Source organism: Hippichthys cyanospilos, chromosome 9 (genome assembly GCF_059441005.1).
Source record: "Hippichthys cyanospilos isolate Australia breed blue-spotted pipefish chromosome 9, RoL_Hcya_1.0, whole genome shotgun sequence".
NCBI lineage: Eukaryota > Metazoa > Chordata > Actinopteri > Syngnathiformes > Syngnathidae > Hippichthys > Hippichthys cyanospilos.
Genome location: NC_142377.1, coordinates 14,317,501 through 14,332,626, shown reverse-complemented (window position 1 = coordinate 14,332,626; position 15,126 = coordinate 14,317,501). Strand labels below are relative to the sequence as shown.

The 15,126-nt window shown below is 39.3% G+C and overlaps 3 protein-coding genes across 7 annotated transcripts in view; 2 read left to right on the top strand and 1 right to left on the bottom strand.

Moving 5' to 3' along the window:
* Positions 1-8,671, bottom strand: part of ppfia4 (PTPRF interacting protein alpha 4) — a 57,203-nt gene extending 48,532 nt beyond the window's left edge. For both annotated transcript variants that reach the window (XM_088423650.1, XM_088423651.1), the window contains exons 1-2: positions 8,392-8,671; positions 7,931-8,212 (exon numbers count right to left, since the gene is read on the bottom strand). In XM_088423650.1, the coding sequence (XP_088279776.1) occupies positions 7,931-8,188 (258 nt within the window). In that variant the 5' untranslated portion in view covers positions 8,189-8,212; positions 8,392-8,671. The remainder of the gene's footprint in view (positions 1-7,930; positions 8,213-8,391) is intronic.
* Positions 8,672-9,832: 1,161 nt separating this feature from the next.
* tmem183a (transmembrane protein 183A) lies at positions 9,833-13,164 on the top strand. Of its 2 annotated transcripts, none has more exons than XM_088423571.1 (8): positions 9,833-10,021; positions 10,405-10,494; positions 10,569-10,739; positions 10,814-10,973; positions 11,083-11,263; positions 11,442-11,522; positions 11,607-11,759; positions 11,915-13,164. In XM_088423571.1, exons 1-8 carry the CDS (start codon positions 9,958-9,960, stop codon positions 12,092-12,094), a joined length of 1,080 nt encoding a protein of 359 aa, XP_088279697.1. In that variant the 5' UTR covers positions 9,833-9,957; the 3' UTR covers positions 12,095-13,164. The 2 variants fall into 2 exon arrangements, with proteins under 2 accessions (XP_088279697.1, XP_088279696.1); XM_088423570.1 differs by having other exon boundaries at positions 11,604-11,759.
* A 516-nt stretch (positions 13,165-13,680) lies between these two features.
* The window catches only part of tfeb (transcription factor EB), a 26,836-nt gene continuing 25,390 nt past the window's right edge, over positions 13,681-15,126 (top strand). For all 3 annotated transcript variants that reach the window (XM_088424586.1, XM_088424588.1, XM_088424584.1), the window contains exon 1: positions 13,681-13,897. The gene's annotated coding sequence lies outside the window, so the exon portion shown is untranslated. The remainder of the gene's footprint in view (positions 13,898-15,126) is intronic.

Sequence of the window (15,126 nt, the reverse complement as noted above, 5' to 3'; positions counted from 1 at the left end):
AAGGAGTTAAAAATAGTTAAATTGAAATCTGTCTGTAATAAATCTAATAGAACTTTTATTATTCTCACTAAAAAATTTCTGATGACAAAAAAAAAAATTCAGCTGGAGTTTTTTTCCTTTTTCTTTTTAATTTTGATGCTTTATTGTAGAAGGTCCTTAAAGAGGAATGGTGCTATGTTCTTATTATTATAAAATATTATTAAACTAAAATATCATCCAGCCTGTCCTTGACTAACTCGCTCAAATTAAGGTTGTCCTTAAGTTTAATTTGATAAAGACCTTTGCTAGGTCTCACTAAATGAATGTCTTTGTTGCTATCAATAGCTATGGCTGCACTCCAGGCTGGGTGCTTTGCATTTATGTGGTAAGCCAAACTTCAGTTGCTTCTTATATATATATGTATGTATGTATGTATGTATGTATGTATGGATGGATGGATGGATGGATGGATGGATGGATGGATGGATGGATAGATGGATGGATGGATGGTCCCCAGCCAATTGCCTAAATGCTATTAAAGGGTTGCTTTTAGGTCATTTCACCCAAACGTAGAGCTGATAATAAACCTGCTAACTGAATTACTCTGCACGGGCACTACAAATTTTACATAGGCTATTTGTAATTCACGGTGGCCTAAACATTTCAGATCCAGATACTAAACCTCTTGTGACATCTGGATTGTGTCACTGACGCATCAGCGAGCCTCTCGTCTCATGTCGGCGCAGCCGGAGCCAATGTGCCTCCTGTCTGCCAGCTCAAAGCGCTACCGGCAAGTGAAAAGTCAGGGCTAAAATGCTGTAATTCAAATTAGCTCTGACTCAGTGCGCTCTGAGCACAGTTAAGGTACAAAATAAATGCACCTCATTTACCAGCCTAACCGTCTTAAAAATAGTATGCTAAGGGGATGTGTTGTTTTTGTGTATGTGTGCGCATTGTCACGACAACAACAATGCACCTAACTTGTTTTTTTTCCAGGTGTGAGATGTTATTGTTTAATTGCAGGCTAAATAGAATGGCCGCTTTTTGTTGTTTTAGGAGCAGTGTTATAATTTGGCAATTTGAATGGGCCACAGAGTCCTGCAATATATAGGGTACAATATTTCTTAGATTAATCAGTATTAGCCAATTAAGTAATGAAGAAAACGTAACTAAAATATTTTTCACACCCTTCCTCTGCAACTTGGCTTGATGTGAATCTACTTGATTTTGCTATATTTCATTGGCAGAAAAGGATACTAGTCAAAACCATTTAAGTATAAGTATAGTCTTTTGGCTATTGAATCCTGATAAGAAAACTGAATGAAGGAGTAAAATAGAGCAAAAATATATAGATCGTGAATAAATGTTACGCAAACAAAAATCCTACACAACTGCATTTGTAGTCGCTAAGATTTTACCCAAGAGATGATTGTTATTTTGGAATGGTTACAACGCTGACATGCCCTCTGTATACTGGCAAAAAATAGCCACTGTTACATCTGACTAGAACAGGTGTCCAAACATCACAACACACAAACACATAGCTGAATGTTGCAAACTTTTTATATCCTTTTAAAACCCCATGCAGGCCTGTGGTTAGTCCTTCTTGGAATAAAGGTGAAAATGGGCGAGCCACCATAATAAATCTTCACCGTGCCATCCGTGAAACATTTGGCATTGTAAAAGTAATGGTGACGACTGCGAACTCCAAGCTTCCCTCAGAATCCTGTCACCACTCTGAGGTTGCTTGGCACAATAACTAACTATAGATGGTGTCAAAAAAAACAAGCCACTTATCCAAAGCCACTGTGCCACCACCATACTAGAAAATGACAACTCTTTTACAAAAGAAATGCAATAAATAAATAAATAAAATAAAATGCACCTGCCATGCTGAAGTGATCCAGCTGCATTGCGAAACCAGGATTCAATTTACTCTTAAAATCAGCATGAAGGTTTTAAATGTTTAGAAAACCAGCCTTGCTAATTCCTGTCTCGAGGCTACCCACAGTGCTCCACACTTGAAAACCAGCTAATACCTCATAATCTACACTCCAAACTAATAGGGGGTATCAAATTACTACAACCTTTAAGTGTCCGCCTCCCATTGTGGAGTTTATGGAAATATCACTTCAGCACACAAATTTTCACACCTGTTTTACTGGCTTGGGAAAGAAGGAGCTCACGGTATTTAAGACAAGACAATTTGTGAAAAAAAAGGGCAAAAATTGTGAAAACAATGCACATTCTCTGTTTACGAAAATGACTGAGAACAGTATGCATGCAAAGCAGGTTGGTGATATCACTGTAAATAACCACTGCAGCATTAGCAAGTTTTTTCCAATCTTATGTTGAATATATTCAACCATGTGAAATATTTTGCCGCTGCTTGACACAGCAGCGCTATAGTAGATGTAGATTTTGCTGGAGCAATGCTATAAAAACGATCCAACATTGAAATATGATGGTTCTGCCAATATTTTAATGTTCACTTTTTTTTCAACACAGAAAGGACAGTCTTGTTTTCAAAATGTTGTTGCCGCGGAAACAGTCTACCAATATATTTTAGTTAATAACCGGCGCAAACTCTTAGAAAAGTGAGGGCATGAGGGCAAGAGTTTCAGTTGAAATTTATGGGATGAATAAATAGAAGAAATATTGTTGCAATGATGAGCTGCTTACTAACAAATCAGGTTGTCTTTGAACAGATTTGATCCTTGGAACAGTCACAATTGACATGACAGATGCAGATGAGTAGCTGCGAGCCGAATGAAGGCCAAATGAATCTGTGTAGTCTGAGCAAAGGGCAACAATGTCAATCTCATCAGGCATTGTTGTTTCTCTAAAGAGTTTGAATTCAAATGAAAATAATTTCAACTTCATTGAGGAGCAAAACTTTAAGATTTTACCTATTTTGCTACAGAAAATGCCCGAATGGATGTATGAATGAATGAAAAAGCATAATACAGTATGTCACAATGCCAAACGATATTTACATGGACCGTTACAAATCTAAAAAACTATGCAATATGCAAACCTTAGCATTTTTGTGGCATTATAAAGGAATTTCTCTGACCATACAAAGAAATTTGCTACCATCTTATAATGTGTTTTATGACTTTATTGGTACTGGGGCTGTCTCTATTTCATTTTTTTTTTTAAATCAATTGAATAACCGTCCTGCCTTGCACCTCCTTCTAAATTATATTTTTATTTTTTTTAATAATTTGCAAATTTTGAACACAAGTTGAAGTGAGCGTATATAGATAGTCTCTGTTTATTATCTTCTACACATGAATTTATGAAATAAATGGTTAACAATTTAGATTAGCACTTAGATTCACACCTCAATAATGATATATGTATATTAAATATGTAATAGTGTCTTTAAAGTCACTTACAGATGATGCTTCAGCAATATTTCATGGAGAAACATATTAGTAGATTTCTGTGAGCTACAACAAGGTCAATAACTTCCTGTTAGTGTTTTTCTTCTTGATGAGCGGATTGGGATGTTTTGTGCTTGACTGCCCTCTCTAATTTGAACATCTAAAAACGACCCATTATAGATTGTTTTCAGTGACATTTTATATTCTTGGACAATACAGCCCTAGTGCTTTTTAGGAAGTTCATAACTTTATTTCCATTCATGGACTAATATTATCTTCAATGAAAGCCTGATAACTACTCACTAAATCAATGTGTTTTCAAGCACACAAATAGTATCAGCCAGTCGCCCACTATGTGGTCGATTAAGACAATAAATTAAGCCATAAATCAACACAGACTTTGTATACGGTTGTTTTCCGTTTAAGTGAGACAACAGTGAAGGTACTGTTGTGGTATGCCAGGTCTACTTTGCAATAATTGGATAGTAATTTTTTGTCACCCTTTTTTTAATTGGAAATGATTGCAAATTTGTGATTTTTTTTTTTTTTTTTTTTTTTTTTAGCAGCTATTGCATAGACCTTCCTCGCAAAGAATGTCCGGGTAGAAAATGGTGGCGTTTCCGGAAGAGGTTCGAAGTGGACATTTTTAGTCAAGCTAGTTTCAAAGCTGACTACCCCACTTAGTCGACTTTTTTCCTAGCCCAAGTTGATACTATTAATTGCTTTTTCACAGAAACGCATTCTCTTCTTTTTCCTAAACCAACCGTAAAGTTTAGACAACTATTTAATGGTCAGTGACAAGTTGAATTAGGTTCATAGAATTTATTGGGAGTTACATCACAAATATAGCCATCACAAAACAACACTCAAAGTTTTGATAAAAAAATTACCAAAAATATAATGATTTCTCTATTTACGTATGTTTGCCTCCTATTTTTTGTGGCTGTGTATTGTTCTGTCTTTGGTGTTTCATGACTCTTTGGGAGCACACTGGCCCAGAACTGTCAAATTGCACACACACATGCACAAGCGCTAGGTGCAGATGATGAATGTTAGAAGACAAATGTTTGTTTGGCAAAATCAGCAGAGGACGTTGTGTTTGGTTTGAGGTATAATAAGGTTGTCCTGCCTAGCTTGTACGCATGTATAAGCTACACTACCTTAAGAACAGAGGGAACAGAATATAAAAGAGGAAAAACACATTGAGACACTTCCGACCGGAGGGCTGCACAGCACTGCTGGCTACAATCGGTGCATACAAAGCTGTGATTCGGTCCTCTTTTTTTGTGTGTGTGGAGATCTGATTTGACCATTCTTCAACAAGAGCGCAACAACCTACAATAAATTCCAAATGATATGCATCTAATATCACCTATTGTTCATTGCAGGGTTTGACGAACCTTCCCAGCTCAAGACACAAATGACAAATTTTGTACTTCACAAGACCAAAACTTGCTAATGTACATCACGCCACACTACCTAAACATTGATGTAAATAAAGTTTTCCAAAGATGTACCACCATGTGAAATATATTTTTGGGGGCAAGTCTCTGTTAACAAGCACAAAGACTTAACAGGGAAATTCAACTCAAAGATTTTCTTTGCAATAGTATGTTCTATGCTACACCACTCGTCAAAAACGGAACTATATGACAATGGTATTTGTGAAATATGAAAAACCCGCAAAAAAATAAAATAAAAATGTGTGGCAATTTGATTGATCTTGGAGGCAGCAATTTTGTAATCTGCCTACTAATTATGACACAATTTTGGAACTACATTTTCAGTGGTATTCTGCAACTCCAGAAAATAGATCATGCGATCATCTGCTTTATTTCTGAATCACCTGCTGCATCTGTATGAAAACTACCAAAATAAAGGCATAGGTCGTTTTGCAAAGAAGACACTTTTTTGCAAGTTGCTGCTTGTTCCAGCTAATTCACTCTTAATTTGAAAACACTCACACTGTTCCAGTAATGGCATTAAAATAAATACATAAATAAATAAATAAATAAATGAATACATAAATAAATACAACAGTCAATTAGATATGTAGATGCAAGCAGAAATTTCACGTACACCCGGAAGTGCTTTCAGAGACCCACAGGGTACTTGTACCCCATAGAAGACATAACTTCATCAGCAAAAACAGATTAAAAAAAAAACATTTCGCCAATAAAGTGTGGGTCTGCTTGATATTCAATGAAATAGCTTCCTCCAGCATTTTACACTGACAACCCAATAAAAATTGACCCTTGAGTCATGACCCATTTTTTCTTCTGAACCTGAGTTTCAGAAACTGGCTTGGTCCTTCACAATATCTCTATGCACAATTACTGGTGTGCCAAAGACCTGATTTTGAGGTGTGTGTGGAAAGTCAGCTTACAACCAAGCATGCCAGTCATAATGTGTACATAATGTCCCTGAGGTGTATGACTGTATAACTAATACTTGCGTTATTGCTGCAATTACACATTATGCTGAAACAAGATTAGAAAACAGGCATGACAGTCTCTCTCTCGCTCTCTCTCTCTCTTTCGCTCTCTCTCTCTCTCTCTCTCTCTCGCTTGCTCACTCGTTCACACACACATACATACACAAACACACGTAAGTGCATGTGTGGAAGCAAGCAGCCCAGGGCAATGTACACTACCAAGCAGCCATGTTTCTCCCACAAGCGACTGCAGCGATGCTGTCATCTCCAGCATGGTCCTCCCTCTCTCTTTCTCTCTCTCTCTCTCTCTCTCTCTCTCTCTCTCTCTCGCTCTCTCTCTCTCTCTCTCTCTCTCTCTCTCTCATACACACACAGCACAGCATCATGCACGGTGTGACATCACGCCACACATTTAGACCTGCGGTTTGGAGAGGATAACACAGTATTATGTGCTGAGGCCTCATTGTCGCCAAGCTAGGTGGCTACAACATTGCTTATTCAGCTCTCTTTCACTCAAACACACTGCTCACGGGTCATCGTCAAAGATATTCCAGGTCACCATAAGCACATGAATGGCCCTAAGGTGCAGGCACATCACCACATGGAGCTGTTTCAATCACATTAATGAGATGGTGGGCCTTGGCCTTTTCACTGCAGGGTTTCCAAGCAAAACGTTGGCCAGATAGTCACAACCACGCTTTTCTATATCCACCGGTGTTGTGTTTTTTTTTTTTTTTTTTGCATTCTCCTTTTTGTTTCAGCAAGGCAGCAAAGTTAATTGCATCCCACCCAAACACATGGGGCTTGATTTGAAATGCCAGGATGTCCTCGACTGAGCACACTAGGACTTAGTAGGGTAGCACGAACGAGTAAAGATCATGGAGCAAAAATAAATGTCCACTAGAGTGAACACAAATGAATAGGCTGGATCTCAGGAGAATATTTCTTCTTTGCCATGAATGGCTGCATATGCAGGAAAGCAGTGATGAAGAGATGAAAAAAGCAACCCATTAAGGAGGCAACATGATGCTAGTCACGACCTTTATCTGCTACATCACAAGAAGTAACTCACAGTCAGGGGAACTGTTTTCTACGCCTTAATTACTCCTTAAATGATTTATCTGACATAAATATGTGACCTTATTGTTTGATATTGACATTTATTAGCAATGACATTGCAATTTGAGTAACCTTCATATGCCCATTTACTGCCTTGAAAAGTTCTTATTGAGAAAAGATGTGTAAAACCTTGCAGAAAAAGACATTTTTTTCAAGGTTTTACAAATTTTGAAAACTGTTGAAGACAAAATTACATATTGAAATACAAATTGAGTCACCATATACAAGGATCAACAACAAAATCATCAGAATCACAACTTGCAGAAGATTGTGAACTTCCAATCCAAATATGCTTGCTTGTACTAACAAAGGCGAGTGTTTAATTTTGATTTCCACATTCAGTGTGGTATTGATTCACTGTTTTCATTATTGTATTCACAGCGGTATGAAACCGTATGATATTGTCATCAAATGATCACTGATCCTAACATTTGAACATACTCATGTCAGGCTTTAGCCTCTTTTTCATGTACATCTGACTTGTTGCGTGGTGCGGCTATATGTTGCACAGAGGCAGGTTAGACCCAATGTTGGTAATTTCATAGACAAGAGCAGGGAGGGCTGCGCTGCTGTGGGAGTGGTCACAGCCAACTTCAATCATCAACCAATCAAATCAGCTTTCATTTCTTTCAAATGAAGTACCATAGCTGTGCACCAGAATCTCAACATGGTAGAATCACATCTGCGCTATGAAAGTCCTGAGTGGTCACTGGAGGGAAGTCAATTTGAGCAAGGTCTCTATGGAATGACTCCACTCGCTTACTCTGACCTATTTTCTTATGACATGAAGATAACTTGCCCCCAAGTGATTCACACGGTCCTTCAGGAATGATGGGGATCTTTCTTCACAAGATGAATGTATGAAGACTGCCAATAAGAACACCAACGGCAATTCTACCGTGACCTGATTGTCGGCTTGCCAAGCCCAATTGGCTAGCTAGAGTATCCAATAATAACGTCATATAAATGTATGGAACCTGGGGCCCTCCGGAGACGGGCTGCTCCTCACCTGAGGCAGAGCCGCGTTGATCTGACGCTGCAGCACGTCCCTCTCGTGCAACGCCCCCTGCAGTTTAGTCTGCGACTGGATAAGGGTCTCCTGTGTCTCCCTCAGGGACTCGAGTAGCTTGTCCCTCTCGTCCAGCATGTTGACCATCAGCTGCTCGAAGTTGGCCTCCTGCTCGGAGCCATTCGGGACGCTGCCGGCTCCTCTCGGGGGACCGGCCGAGTCCCCCTCGCTGATGGTCGGCATCACCTCGCACATCATCTCTGCTACGCTGAATGTAGCCAACTGTCGGTTCAAGACGGATGCGTGTGTTACATGTAAAATAACCTATGCATTTAAAATGATTAGAGGCCATGAGCAAAAAAATAAAAAATAAAAATGAGGGGGCAGCATGCATTTGCGGACGCGCGCCCAATGTTCACGCGCCAAGTGTATTACAGTATTCCAATAGTGCATCACCTTACCTATTCAGAGTGATCGAAACGACGCGATAACTGGCGCCCTTTCATTCTCGTTAACCACCGTTTCGCCCCGTGTGCTGATCCGCCCAAGCCGGCGCGCCATGCACTCCCTCGCTCACATGTACCAAGCCCGGCGTGACGTGATTGACAGCTCAGGCGCGCGGCCGCTCGGAGGGGCGGTGTCCGCGGGCATAGTACGGAACAATTCCAAAATACTAAAATAGATCCGTGACACAACGTCTGATTTGCTGTTGGAGCCAGTCAATGTGCGTGTATGTGTGAGAGAGAGTGAGTCTTATCTGCATCCGCGTTCTCCACTTCCATCCCCCTCCCACCACCACAACCACAGTTACGCCCCCCCCCCCCCCCCCCCCCCTCACACACACGCACACAAGACTCTGCACTTGTAACCATTCTACCTTACATGATGTACACTTCCAAGGTCATGTTTGTCTGCTGCTTCATGTGAACATATACTTGTGCTTGTGCAACTATATTGTATTTGCATGATTATGACCCAGCAGCACTATCACCACCACCACACACTCATTAATACTGTGCATGATTGCACACTCGGATGCACAGCGCTCCCTGCAGGATCTCTAATGAAAATGGGATCATGCCATGCGTTTGGAATGGAAACCATAAAATGATGCTGTTGCAAGTCTTCTTGGGTTTAAACCCATCCTTCACAAACGATATACATGCTGTGGGAAGATGTCACTAACCTCGTATTGTTTTCTTTACTAGAATCCAACCAAAAAGAAGCTACGATAAAAAAAACAGTGCCTGTTGGCTAAGGTGTGAAGCATTTATTGTTTAAACAGCAAGGGCCTGTCTCTCCTGAACTTAAATGGAACATTACCCAATAAATAACATTGTTAACACGTTTATCCATCAATCCATCAGTTCTCCATACCACTTATCTTCACAGGGGTTTTTGTTTCCAAGGTAGGCCACACTGCTGGTTATGTAGTGTTTTGGTATGATGAAGTGTTCATGTGCATTGAAATAATTATATATCAATCATGTATATATATATATATATATATATATATATATATATATATATATATATATATATATATATATATATATATATATATATATATATATATATATATATATATAAACTTTTTAAATAAAAAGATGTTGCAAATGTGGATGTTTTAATTAATGATAGAGGGAACCGGCTATATACCATATAGAAGCCCTTTACACCCAAGTGCACTCGATAGGTAAATTAAAAGAAAAAATCTGCACAAAAAAAATATATACGTATATATTTTCCGGTGTCAGTAATTGTAAAACGATATCGTGTTTGCACAATAGATGACGGTACGCACTGAATCGTTGCTTGCAATCCCACAATAACTAAAAAGAAGAAGAAATAAACCCCTGTACTCTCGCGATACTTGACCTCACGTCATTCCATGATGGCTGAAGATCCTGGCGGGGCTAATTTCAATATCTCTCTCATTCTTTTTTCTTTTTCTCTATTCCAGCTTGCCATAGAGCCATGGCTGGATTCACAGCCACGTTAAGCGTCCACCGAATTTTAGTGTCGCCATGCCCAAGAAAGGGAACCGAAAACGGCTGAAATTTAGGGCTGGGGACATTTGCTCGGAATCAGGTAGCTCGGGTTTGTGTTCACATATCCATTAGCCAATAGGCTAGTTCATCCACTGCTACAACTGTGGTACAGATACAATGATGCTGTGTTAGCTTCAGTACCTCGAAACATTTATCATTACGTTATAATCATTACAATCTTGACACGCCCTACGAATTAAATTAGGCACAGTTTGCCATGAACGGTGTATACATTGCATCGATATGAATGTTTATTGTTTTTAGAAAGTTGGCCAAACACGATGATGCAAGCGAAATTATGTTCGAGCAGTATCAGATATAGATATTCATAATATTGGCATACATATCTATTAGAGCATAAAGTCTTGTACATTTTATTTTAAAGAAATATGCAACATGATGCTGCATTTTCTTGCCTTACAGTAACTGTGGCTGATTATGCTGATGCCGATCCAGCCGTTGTGAAGTCTGGTCGATTGAAAAAGGCTGTTGCAAATGCAGTTGAAAAAGAAGGTATTTGTACACTGCTGCACATTTTTTTTCAGCTTTTGTCTCTAAACAGTGCGGTTTCATCACTTATCTTTCAGTCAAATTGCTGTGTGGCCTGGAAGCATCTCAAGGTGCTGTAGAAGAGGTCCTTTCGTCTGCTGGGACCATCAAAATAGATGGTTTGGACAGCAGTGATGACCTGGATGCAGAGGAATCTAGTGACAGTAAAACTAAAGTGGTCCACAAGAAGAAGAGCAAGAGAAGAAAGGGTATGATATCACAGCAAATGTGAAATAAGGTGAAATGCACTATTGTATGAATTACCCTGTTTGTGTTCATCCAGAAAACAGCGAGAGCAGCGATGGCCAGGAGTATCCAGTGGACATCTGGCTTGTACTTTCTTCTTATATTCGACCTGAAGATGTATGTAGATTCTCACTAATCTGTAGGAATGCGTGGATCGTCACATGCACTGCTGTTTTTTGGACCAGGCTATACAGAAGGTATGCTAGTTTTACTGCATTTATTTAGCCTACACGTTTAAAAACTTTGTGGTAAATATTGTGACAATTTTCTGATATTTTCCTCTCCTATTATTTCTCCCACATAAAGACATTACCGGAGGGACGTTGACCTCCCATTTCCTCTCCAGCCTGATTGTATTGACCGGATGCGCAGTCTCAGGGCCCGTGTCATTCGCTCCCTTTTCCATTTGTATGAGCCATTCAGCTCACGTGTCTCGAAAATTCCAACCCTTCCGGAATCTACACCTACAACTTTGCTCAATTCCAAGGTAAATAACGCAAAGAAAAACAAACACTTTTGGATTCAAGCTTTTCCGGTACTGCAGAAACCTCATTAATATCACACATGCAGTACTTCCTGAAGTGCCTTCACAAAGTTCCACCGTAAAAGCAAAAAATTAAAAGTTTCAACATCTACGGTGTCTAATTGGCGTTTTTTTTCCACAGTGTTTATTGTTCTGGATAAAAAAGCTGACGGGGACTCGGCCAGAAGGATTGTGGGAGTTTAACTTTAAGTTAATAAAGCAGGTAATGGGCTCTGCCAAACACAACTACACTGATGTTTAATAGTGATGAAATCCTTTTTTTTTTTTTTTTTTTGCTCTCCAGCAGGGAAACACTAAGAACTGCCATGCAAAGTCCTTGCAAATGCCCAAACAGTATGAAGATGTCCACACAAATTCAGACTCGGACTGTTACCTGCTTCAAGTGTCAACACTCAACTTCATCTTCACCCCTGTGGTCATGGGCATGACACTTACCCTGGTTTGTCTGATAATCTCTCTGTATTTTTTGCATGATAACATGATAGATGTTACTTTTGGCATTAGAAAATAAGGATACTAATACTGTACATGGAAAGGTGTTTTATTTTTTTTAACTTTTTATCATTTCTGAATGCGCTCTCTTTGCTCTTGTAGTTCACAATCAACGTCAGCACGGACATGCGTCATCACCGCGTTCGTCTAGTGTTCCAAGACTCGCCAATCCAACGAGGGAGGAAAAGAGGCGACCATGGGGGGACCCAGGTTGTCCTGGATCCTGTACACAGTGTGAAGCTTGTGGACTGGTGGCATCCTCATTACCCTTTGTCACAGTAAATCTAAAAGGCTTGCTCCAACTGGCTAAACATATTCCTGACCATTACTGCTCGCCCATATGAAATTTGTTCTAACCTACCGACCACATGCACTGGCCATTTATCCGTAGACAAAGATGGCCTCCCAAAACTGCTTCAAATAGAAGAATTCTTTCAAGGCCAATTGATTTTACCAATGCAGTGATTTATTTATTTTCTTTTCATTATTACTAGATAGTATTTCCAGTCACCAATTTATTTCACACTTATAAAGAGGGAAATAGTTATTCCACTTCTGCTCTGGAGCAGCGGATATTATAGTGAAGTTCATTCATATCATATTTGCATTGTTCATGGTTGCTAATCAGGCCCTACAATTAAGTATAAAAAATATGCCTGTTCATAAACCTTTAAACATGAGTAAAATGATTCACTTAAAATAATCACAAGTGTGTCTATGATTATTGGCTGAAAACATATTTGTGCAATTACCTTTTTTTGTCAATCATTTTTGAAATTGTCATAATAGGTGCAACCAACATATGTATGGGTACTCTGTTACCCCTCATCTTACAAAATTATTTCAAAGGTTGCTCCCATCTGGATGTGTATTGATCTTTACTTTTTTTTCCAGCCTCAAGTTTTGATTTAGCTGTCCAATCATATTTATGTGGTTCCTTTGTCACACACACTCACAGTGTATAATGTGACAAGTGGCCACTTATGATGTTTACATCTAATGTCACTGTTTATCGCTTCGTGTTTCTTGATTTTACACATGCACATCCCCCACAAAACAACTTGGCTTGGTGTGAACTTTGTCCCTTCCTTCCACCTCTGTAATACGTAACTGTGCTCCTGTGTTAAACGTATTGAATGTAGAATCATGCATATCACACATTAAAATGTGCAGTAGAGGGAAGGTGCTACCTCAAAAAGGATTAAATCTGAATTGTCTTGCAGCTTTAATAAAACGTGTCCTCTTCACCTAATAATGTGTAGAGACAAAAAATGATTAGCGGCATTTGAGTGTTTTCGTTGGGGATCAACTGCTTACTCCCACAGTGATTATCAAATAAAAAGTAAAAGCCCCTTTGGTTGTCATACTGATTTTATTTTTTGATGCATTATTTTAAAAACTGTCTTTACTCCCCTCTTGTGGTAACTCGCGGTGTTGTAAACCTGACCTCCATGACAATTTTTCCATTCCCCATCAACCACCACACACCTGATATCACGTTATAAGTACTGTGTATGCTTTACACAACGGCAGGAACATCATGCTCCGCTGAATGTAAAAACATATAAACAATTGCAGCTACTCATGATAATTTCAGTTAACCTCAATTGTACGAATGGAAGTCAATAAACAGTCGTGATTGTATAACATCGATGGCATCTCAAATTGAAGCTATAAATAAATGAAGTGCCATTGTTTTTGGTCTAACTGGATGACCTATTCCCTTGTTCCGTTGACAACAATCCTCGCGTCACTGTCTAATAATAGTTCCGGCTCCTTGTGGATGAGAACTACATTACCCACAATCCCGGAAGGAGCGATGCCATTGGTGGCGGCACAGGTGACAGCAGACGCGCGGAGTGGCCACCATAGAGCTCGAACGTCAAAACATTACATGCTGCGTAGCAACATGTGGAAGTTCCGAGAAACATAATCTTTTTTTTCGGGGCGTTTATTTGAGCAAAATCAGCGGGTTTTTGTTGTTGTTTTTTTGTAGTAGAAGTTCTTTTCATTTATCTTTCAAAAAAGTACCCCAGCGAAGTTGTCGCCAAGCTGCTCCTGAGTTTTATCTGACCTTCAGAGCTGGTAAGTGTGACATTTCACCAACACTTCACGATTAAAACAACACTAACATCGGGGTGTCTCAACCAAAGCATTTTGTTTTTCTTAGATTCTTTTTTTAGTAGTTTGCGAATATATTTTAGAGCTTTATTTGCGCATAGAAAAGACCGCTGTGTCCAAGATGTTCTTCACTTTCATGCGTTTCATATCAATACAACGTTTTAAGTGTATACATTTTAAATGTATCCCAACAGACCACGAGTGTCTTTTTGACTCAGGTCTCAATCAAACTGTCGTTTGAAATTGCACGACATGCTCGCTCTTAGCCGCTTGCCATTTCTGAGCTGAAGCCAGACCAGTATCAGTAACAACACCTCAGCCTCAGGCTGTGTTGCTATGTATAAGCTGTGACTACATAAACTATATTGCCGACTCAAGTACCTCTGGCTTACTGCAAACTGTGCACGGTGCCAACATGCAGTACCAGTCAAAAGTTTGCAATCACCTTCACATTCGAAAAGGTCAGGAAATTCAAGCTCTCAACTAGAAAACACACAACCTTGAATTGAAAGGCATTCCAGATCATAAAGCATCATAGGTGAAATGATTTCCTGGTCGTGTGTGTGTGTAAAATAAGGATGGTTTAGAAACTCCCATATCATTCATCACTGGTCTAACTTTCCCCCTCGCTCGTGAGTTGACATGACACCAACAATGCTTTTAGGGTACGACATTCTCTAGACTTTTGAGAAGGCTTTATAATTTAAACGAGCAGCTCTCCAATAAGGGTAGAAGGTAAGTGAGATTCTTAACAGGGTTTCGCCAAATCGAATATAATGCATTTTAATGCCCTGACTGGAAGGAGTACATTTTTCTTTTCCAATCAAGAGCACATTGATTGGAAGCCACTCATTGCTAAAATTTGTAATAGAGACTTTTTTTCGCAAAATGTTGTATGCTTATAATCTGTTAATTTTTATACAGATGCGCATTGTCATTAGTGATGCAATTTTCTGACGAGACAGAAATAAAACAGATGATGCTATGCGATCCATCTTCTGGAGTTGCCAGATGAAATGCTGTATTCATGGCGATAGAATTACAAATAATGTTCCAAAGTATGATGAATCAAACATGGATGGCAAATAACTGTTAAGTCTTTTTTTTTCACTTAAAAATTATTTGTGCTGGTTCAGAGGTGCTCGGTTATGCAGGGGGTGGGGTGGTGGTGGTGGGGGTTCGGGGTAATTGAA